General features: G+C 39.0%; 1 protein-coding gene across 1 annotated transcript; it reads left to right on the top strand.

Annotated features, from left to right (window-relative positions):
* Positions 1-356: 356 nt before the first annotated feature.
* On the top strand, positions 357-8,934 carry paqr3a (progestin and adipoQ receptor family member IIIa). Its single transcript, XM_083904730.1, has 8 exons — positions 357-494; positions 1,865-2,099; positions 2,717-2,879; positions 3,569-3,724; positions 6,402-6,599; positions 7,064-7,154; positions 8,508-8,693; positions 8,779-8,934. The coding sequence occupies exons 2-7, from the start codon at positions 1,903-1,905 to the stop codon at positions 8,648-8,650; spliced, it is 948 nt and encodes a 315-aa protein (XP_083760856.1). The 5' UTR covers positions 357-494; positions 1,865-1,902; the 3' UTR covers positions 8,651-8,693; positions 8,779-8,934.
* The last annotated feature ends 262 nt before the right edge of the window (positions 8,935-9,196 follow it).

Genomic DNA, 9,196 nt, shown 5'->3' with positions numbered 1-9,196 from the left:
AATCTCATGTTCTCATGTTTTAGTTTAATCATTTTCATTTTGTTTTAACTAAAACATTCAATGGACCAATCTTGGTTTCAGAAAATCTATTTATCCATCTAATCTATTTATTATCTATTTAAATTAAAGTATCCAGTTTGCATCCCCCCCCTCCCCCACCCCCAACACTAAATAAATGTTTTTCTTTGTCAAGAACAGCTGCTGAATCCGTTTGCACGGTAAAAAACAAACAAACATATGTGTGTATTTTTCCAGAATATTGACGTTTAATGTACTTTGTTTTGAGTCTGTGGATTTACACGCAGGCGCTCCGTGGACACACTCCCAGGGGTCCATCACTGATGACGTCAGCGGTGATTTGGAGGAAGATGTAGCACAAACTTGGGAAACCGTCGCGTTGTCTTTAATTCAGTATTATTACACATATTTCTTAAAGCGCACACATAATTATGAAGCACGCCACGAAGCGGATTTATAATTTACGACACTAAAAGGTGAGTTATTTGTTTTTGTTCATTTTCTATGGAAAACGAGGCTCTGTGTTAGCGGTTAGCACAGTTAGCCTGTTCAGTCAGACTTCTGTGACCAAACCTCTTTGTAAATGCTGTTGTCTAAGGATTAGCATTGTCCGCAACCGGTTTGTCAACGAGACAAGACTCGGCTTAACGTGTTTCAGAGTTCATGTCGTTCTGTAGGTTTAATCGGATTAAAATACGTGACAAATGAATCTCGTTTTGTCAAACAAAATCTCTCTGTTGTGATTTGACGCTCGACAGCGCCATCTCGTGTACAGTGGCAAAGCTGGATTAGCTCAGTAAGATGAGTAAAATGTAATATATGCATAATATAATACGATTTTGTAATATGAGTAGTTTTGAATTGTGTCGTTAACTGTTTAAATAGACTTTCTGTGCTCGTACTGGTTAAACATCCCTAAAATAATGTTTTAGTTGTCATTCAAACTAAATTAGCCTTTTACTGGAGTTTGATCTAAGTTTAGATATGAATCTAAACTCATATTAAGATCTGAATCTTTAATATGAGAAGCTATTTCTGTAAGTCATGATTTCTTCTTCTTCTGTTTTTAAGAACAGTATATCCTTATCATTCAACGCGATAAAAACATAACTACGTTTATCTTGGTGAATTCCCGGTTTCATGCTAATTGCGAGTGGAGATGATGGTTAATATTTCAGGTGAGATCACATCTCACCAAGATACAGTGATTTATTTTGAAGGGCCACAAGGGGGCGCTACAATTTTTTAACCGTTCCAGAACATCGTTATTTTTGAAAGATTCAATTAGGGCTGCAACTAACGATTGTTATCATAAACGATTAATCTGTTGATTGTTTTCTCGATTAATCTTCTTGTTTTGGTCCGGAAAATCTTGGAAATGATGATGTTCTATTCATGTCTTATTTTGCCGTAGGTTGTTGTTGTCGTTGTAGGTTTTTCGTGATATTACCTTCTTTCCTTTAACAATATTATTCATGTTGTTGGTCAAATTATTTCATCTGCTTTTGCTGTTTTTTGTGTTCACATTTTCTGAAAAGCATATAAAAAACAGAATAATTTATAAAAATTAATTTGTCAGGTTAATTGTGAACGGGGCTGCAAAGATTTTTATAATCAAATAATCATTTTAAGTGAGGTTATATGAAATAATTAAAACCAGTTTGTATGTTTTTCAGCTTCTTAAATAATATTTTCTGGTTTCTTTGTTTTCCGTAAAACAAATAATTGATTAAAACTGAATAATTGTGGTTTGTGTACAAAAACAGGACATTTGAGAACATCGTCATTTCCAGATTTTATAGTCAGTGTCATAGATACATTATATCAGTGATGTGGTTTCTCTCAGCTTCAGGTCACAGTGAAGTGGACTCCTCAGACGCAGTCATGCCTCAGAAGGTGCAGAAAAAGGCGCAGGCGTCTCACTACATCGAGCTGGGAGCTGGATATCAGTACTGGCCTGTTCTGTCACCGCGAGGCATCAGACTGTACACGTACGAACAGATCCCTGTGTTTCTGAGAGACAACCCTTACATCACAGACGGATACAGAGCTTACCTGCCCTCCAGACTCTGCATCAGGAGGTTTTTATTGTCTTTGATCTCTTTCTCTTTATCCAAATGCACAGTGTAGTCATTGTTTTAATCAGATATGTGTGTTATTGAATACATGTAATGCATTTGTAAAAAACTCAGGTCAGTGTTTCTTTATTTCAAGGTTGTATAATTATATATGTATGTATATATGTACTACAGAAAAACAATAAGAAAGTAAAATATACATAAAATGTACGAAATACAATGTAAAATCACATCATCTGCACATTCACTTTGTTTTCTTTTCTCTTAATATCACTACAGGAACATAGACAATTATGTTTAGATCCATAGTGAATTATTTAATACATTTTGTGCTTTTAATTTGAGAAATGTAAGCATATTTATTTAAATAAAAAAAGAGAAATGGACTAATATATATGTATATGATATGATGTCAGTGTAAATGAATAAATAATCACATAATGTGGAAATATAGAAGATATTCTTAAAATACCGAAATGTAAATTAAATTTTGACTTTATTTAGTTGTGTGTTGCTTTTAGTGAATACAAGTGAAGTTACAGAAGTCAGATTATTGATGATATGAAGGAGATTTAAGTGCGATTTTAGTGTTTACTGTTGTTTTTGTGTTTACTCCTCAGCCTCTTCATTCTGTCCAATGAGACGGTGAATATCTGGAGTCACTTGCTCGGGTTCCTGCTCTTCTTCTGTCTCGGCGTCTACAACATGGCGTCCGTGTTGCCGGCGGTCGGCGCCTCCAGAGAAGATTACGTCATCTACTCCATCGGACTCTTCTGTTTCGAGGTAAGATGAGGTCACTGAGTTTACTCAAGTAAAGCTGCTGTTTTTTTAATATCTAAAGAGAAGAAACTTCAGCTGCCACCAGATGTGGATCAACCGGTCTGTTCAGTTGTGTGACTGAAACTGTGATGATGTCACTTCTAATGAAGTGATTAAAAAAAAAAAAACTGAGACAACAACAGATACGGAAACGCTGGAGTTTGACTTTATTAAATGCTGTTAAAGTGTCTCCATTGAAACAAAATGTCTATCAACAGAGACACGAGGAAAAGAAAGCTGCTTTTTATTCACCTAACAAAACTTATGTCATAAAATCTCTGTCATTTTAAGTGTACGATCTCTACGTCACATGTTCACGTCTTTATCTCACTCGTAGATTGTACGTTTGTAAACCACTCACTCTCCCACACCAAAGTCCATAGAGAAAATCTGTGATTTTAACATCACAGCACAGCAGTTGTTGATCCACTGCTTCCTCCGTCACTAAGTTCATACTGTCTTATTTTCTGAACTCGGCAAAAGAAATATTTCATTTACACTTAATGTAGTGACACAAAGTGACCACACGAGGCAGCAGTAGACCAGCAGCTCCTGTGTGCTTTGATACTAAAATCAGGGATTTCCTCTATGAGGTTTGGTGTGGGAGTTTGTAAAGTCTGTCTCTCACGACTCTGTTGTCTCCGTGGTCTCAGGTGTGTCTGCTGTGTTCCGTGTGTTATCACGTCTTCTGCTGTCACCGCTCAGAGAAAACCGCTCGCCGCTGGATGGCGCTGGACTGCGCGGGCGTGTCCATCGGGATCCTGGGTTGTTACGTCCCCGGAGTCTTCTACACCTTCTACTGCAACAACGTGAGTGCACGGACGTGTTTCCCTGTTGTCATGGTTACACAGAGTCAGACTGACACTGAGGTGGATGTTCTGTCTTCATCTGTCACTTCCTGTGTTAGTCTCAAAACATGATGTGGATTTTTAAAGTAATAATTCAAATTATTATCAAAGAGAAATATCACTTAAGTCCTTATTTAAAATGAATTTAAACAGCATAACAATTTAGTGTAACTCTACTGTGTGAATTAAAAGGTCAGTTGATTAAAATGAAGCTTAATAGAAAGGTATAGTTATTGCTTAAATGAAGATTAATTATAATGATATCATGATCATGTATAGATTTAGTCTCAGTCTGACTTATTATATAATTATACATTGTGTCAATGTTTAGAAAGAGAAGGAAATGATGTATTTATATGATGTCAAATGGTCAAAAAGCAGCCTTTATTTATTTATTTATGTATTTATTTAGAAACGTCCAACTGTTTGAGAAACCTGAGTTCATTTAAAAAATGATGCAATTTAAAAAAGAAGCAAATGTTAGAAAATCAACAAAGACAATTATTCTCGAGCTGCAACAAACTATTAATTATTTTAAGTATGGATTCACTTATTAAGTCCATTCATTGATTCACTGCTTGATCAGCAGTTTGATGATGTTCTCAAACGGATTTATTTGTTTTGCACATTTAAGAAGCTGAAAAATCACACAAATTGCTTTGAATTATTAAAAAAAAAAAAGGCACTCAAAGTGATTCATTCAGTAGTGGATGAATTATATTGACTTCATTTATGTAAATGAAGAAAATGTATAATGAATTGATACACATTTTTTATATATTTGAATATAATTATAACGCAGCCATATATGACTTGACATTTTTTATTGAAGTTTAATTTCAATTATATTAATTACAATCCAAAACAATGCAAATAAATAGCAAAGGCTGTGATGTATTTATTTATTCTATTGTTTAGTGATCAGTTCATATGATAAACACATTTTTAAAGTTTCCATCGTTGCTTTGGACGAAAGAGAAAGTCATATTTTTTCGCACGTCAGGTTTTAAGTCAAAGTTCATTGTCAATATTAGAAGAAAAAAAGTCTTAAATCTAAATGAGCTCAGATAGTTTTTAACACGTGTTAAAAAACAAAGAGTTTGCGTTAGATTTTACTGTAAAGATGTCGTTGTCTTCGTCTCTGGAGTCTCTTCATCATCTTTGCATCATCATCATCATCATCATCATCAGTCATAACTTGAGTAATTGATTAAAGCTGAAGCGGCGCCACCGTCTGGCTCAGCCGAGTGACTCATTGTTCCTGGTGAATAAGCGACACGACACCTTCTCCGCGCTCGTCGTTTGGAATCCAGCCTCCGATGACACAAGCCAGTTTCAGTTCCTCCTTCCAGCCGCCCACCTCCCTGTTTTCTCCTTTTCTCTGTGTTTTTTTTTCTTTCCAAAACTTGGCCGCGCTCCTCGCTGCTCGCTTTCCCCCGCATATTGGAAGCGCCGGGTTATTTTGCCCCAGAACGCAGCAGAAATCTGCTCCAGCTCAAACCAGATGGCTGCGTTCACGGCGCCGTCCGTCACTCCTGTTCTCGACCATATGACGCTTCTCGAGTCTGCGCCGCGTCTCGGTGCGAAGGCCCGCGTCCGTGCCAAGACTGGGGCTCCACTGCTGGGTGGCTGCTCTCCTGCGGGACGCCAAGTCCCCGAGGGAAAAAAACTGCTTTTTATATTTAGAAAAAGCAAAAAAACTCTGTCTCTGAGACGAAACACGCTCGCTGTGTTTGGAGGAAAGAACGCCGTGTCTGTTCTCTGCTTCTTTTCTCTGGGAGAAAAATGTTGGCTGCCGTCGCTCGACGCGAGGCCTCCTCTCTGCCTCGTCTCTGCCTCGTTTCTCCTGGTGCAAATTTATTCACTGTGAAATTCAGCAGGACTCAACACATGAGGACGTGTGACTGGACCGAGGCCTGGATCCACACAGACGGACAGAAGGGACGGAGACACGGCCGTCCAGACTTTAACACTTTACACAGAAAGACTTTGCGTCCTCACTCTGACAAACACACTTTCACTCAGAGAAGCACAATAGTTTACTTTAGAAGAGATTTATTCTTCAGCACTTTAGATTTTTAAAACAACTCAAGCACAATCTGTACTTTATTATTCCATGTTGTTATTATTATTAAATGAGAACGCCAAGCAATATCGCAAATCCTTAAATATTTAAATGTTGTTCTTTCTTCTTTAAGAACTAAATGAATGTCATGTTGTCAGTGTTTGTGTTGCAGGATTAACGGGATTAATTTAGCTTGGAACAATTAGTGCCTCAATCTTTGTATGAAATATCTATTAAGAGAATAGGAACAAATGAGTCATTTGGGTCATAATTTTGGTGTGTGCTTTTTCAGCCTCTTAAATATTTCCTGTTTTCTTAGCTCATAAAACAAAGAAAAAATTGAAACTGATGCCAAACGAGACGTTTGAAATATCATCATCATCATTTCCAGGTTTGACAAACAGTCAAAGTGGTTTTAATTATTGGAAAACACTGAAAATATCAGAGGATAAATTTAGAAATGACCGAATAAGAGGTGAATGGTTGAGATGTTAGTCAGTGAAACTGTTCATTAATGTTTGTATGGAATTCTATCAAGTGTTTGTTGACCTCTGACCTCTGTGTGTCCTTCAGTACTGGCGTCAGGTGTACCTGCTGAGCGTGTTGGCGTTGATCGTGGCCGTCTTCTTCGCTCAGATTCACCCTCACTTCCTGAGTAAACAGTGGAAACAGCTGCGCTCGCTCGTCTTCTGCTCGGTGGCCGTCTACGGCCTCGTCCCCACCGTCCACTGGATCTTCATCACGGGAGGCTCCTCCCCCGAGCTCGTGCAGGTCAGACACGCCCCCTTACAGCCTCAGCAACACGCACAGACACCTCCCCGAAAAACACAGACTGAGTAACATGAAGCTGTAGTCTGATAGATTTACATGCTAATCTGTAGTAAAGGGCTGTTTCACACATTGTTCCACTTGGTCAAAAGAAGACAGTAAAATGTATTTGCACACTCTGCAGTATATTTCGTTTTTGCAGTTAAGGTGTGGAGACTTTGTAGTTGTCATAACATGTGCAGGGATTTTCTTTGTCACTTTGATGTCAGCTATTGAATGTATATTTGTAATCCTGACTTTGTCATGTGTTCTGTGAGTGAGGCCTGGATCTATTATTAATGATCTGTGAATAAGTGTTTTGTGTGAAGTGGCCCTTTAATATGCACAATGGAATATATTAGGAAAGGTTATTTTCAATGATTATGCATCATAAATCTTGTGTATTAATGTTATTTCTTCTTCTTCAGGCGTTTCTTCCTCGTGTCTTGGGAATGTACGCCATCGCAGCGTTAGCTCTGATTTTCTACGTCTCTAAAGTTCCTGAAAGATATTTTCCAGGTGAGACTGAAGTTTATCACATTTGTTTTAACTAGCACTAATTTCTTCTGTAGTACCAGTTTCTAACACTAGTGGCTGCAGTTTGACATTTGTATCTGCTTTAAATATGTAGAGTTGTGCGAGTGTGTACATGTGTCATGTAGGAGACACTTTTATACAAAGTGACTTTCAGTAAGTGCATTAAGTTTTAACAGATTGGGTTGGAAATAGAAAGTAGTAACTTACTTTATTTAAGTAAAAAGACTATAAGAGTTTTTACTATAAGTGCATTTAAACATTTGGGTACAAACGAGCTTCAGATCTGCCAAACTATATCTGACTTTGACATCTCTCAGTTCAGGGTGAGTTGGAAAAGATGGGTTTGTAGTCGGTGGTGGAAGATGTGCAGGTTTTCTACTGTCAGGATGTTGATGAGGAGCTTGTTTCACCATTTTGGAGCCAGGACAACAACAGGTTTGATCCTTGCAGTGGGACGGCAGTAAGCCGGTGGCAACCATCACAAAAAAGCTCCAAGACTTTCACTCTTCTCTGTCCACCCCACTAACTACTAATTCTTCTCCTACACCAGGGTTTATCATTGTTGATGGCGGGGAGCCATAGTTTAGTTTAGCTCTGGTGAAGGCTGACAGTGAGCAGAGAAAACAGCTGGAACATGCAGGACCAAGAGTGAGAAACTCTGGTGCAGGAGAAGAAGTGTACGACAAAGAAGAGTGAATGTCATGTAGCTTTTCTGTGAGGCAGCTGACAAAGTGAATTGGTGTAAGGGAAGAGGTTAGAGAAGAGAAGTTAGTTGGTGTTAGAGGAATGAAGATGTAGAGATAAAGTGAGTGAAGGTGGAAAGAAGAGACGGATAAGAAAGGAGGTTGTCGGGGTGGTTTGAGTTCCTCCAGTATCTTTGTGTTGCCTGTGGCATGGCTCCCTCAGCATGTGCTCAGCCAGACGGTCACGCTGCTGAGGAGGCCTCACAAACCCGTTGTGGAGAAAGAAGATAAGCGGGTGGTAAGGTAGTCACAGTAGCAGGGAAAAAAAGATATGGCGCCTCCTTTGTCGATTCCTTTTAGACTCTTGCAAGACTCCTATGTCTTTGTCAGTCTTCGTCTGTTGCCTGGGAACTCTCCTCTTGTAGGCGCATGGGTGAACTGCTGGCACCTGTGTGGTGATGCTGAGGACACGGAGCACACAACCCACATACAACAGCAGCCAATGACAAACAACTATGGAGGGAATGCTTCACTCAGTTTCAGTAGTCCTATCAGACATGCATACATATAACAGACCCAAAAACAACCTTCTGCGTACTCTCTGTGGCCCCCCCCCCTCCCTTACATTTGTTTGTTGTTTATCTTGTTGCAGGTCAGCTGAATTACCTGGGCTCCAGTCACCAGCTCTTTCACCTGCTGCTGTTGCTCATGTTTTATTGGTGGCACGAGTCGTCTACTTTCCTCATGAGTCACAGACACAGTCACTCGTGTCCCCAACCTCCACAACGTCACTGACCACGCTTGCAAAGCATCCTGGGAAGTTTACCCCGTCGTATTGGTAAACGCGTGACTGTTTTATTTCTTTTCTCTCCACGTCTTATTTACTTGGAACTGTGACATCACACGTTTGTCTTCTTCTTCAGGTGGAAAAAATGGCTGAGTCACGGTGTCTCTTACCTGTGTGAGTCTGAGACAAACCTGCCGTCTTCACGACATCAGGTGACACAACGTGACACAGGAAGACGCAGCACTCATGTCGTGTAGCTGGAAACTACATTTTTAAACTTAATCCAAAAACTTAACAAAGGAAAACACTCGTATTAACTAAAAACACATTTACATTGTTTTAAGGGTTTAGTTTCCTTTTTTTCACACAGCTTCAATGTTTGTAAAGTTTCTCATCAAATAAATACACTGGCCTAAAGGAGACGGAGTCTTACATGTAGGTTGAGGGGCGGCTCTTGCTACACTGCGATGTTTTTACAGAATAAGCTAAACCCTTGCTTCCCAAACATCAGGTTTTACATGAACTTTATCATTTTAAAACTACATTTGGGCGTA

This window comes from Microchirus variegatus, assembly GCF_963457635.1.
Source record: "Microchirus variegatus genome assembly, chromosome: 18".
Taxonomy (NCBI): domain Eukaryota; kingdom Metazoa; phylum Chordata; class Actinopteri; order Pleuronectiformes; family Soleidae; genus Microchirus; species Microchirus variegatus.
Note: the sequence above shows the minus strand (reverse complement) of the source record. Positions and strands in the feature narration are given on the sequence as shown.

Bases quoted from the DNA above. Each gene is read 5' to 3' on its own strand.
- paqr3a (XM_083904730.1), top strand. From the start codon at position 1,903: ATGCCTCAGAAGGTGCAGAAAAAGGCGCAGGCGTCTCACTACATCGAG. The intron at 2,880-3,568 runs GTAAGATGAGGT...CCGTGGTCTCAG, and splicing joins TCGGACTCTTCTGTTTCGAG to GTGTGTCTGCTGTGTTCCGT. The intron at 7,155-8,507 runs GTGAGACTGAAG...ATCTTGTTGCAG, and splicing joins TCCTGAAAGATATTTTCCAG to GTCAGCTGAATTACCTGGGC.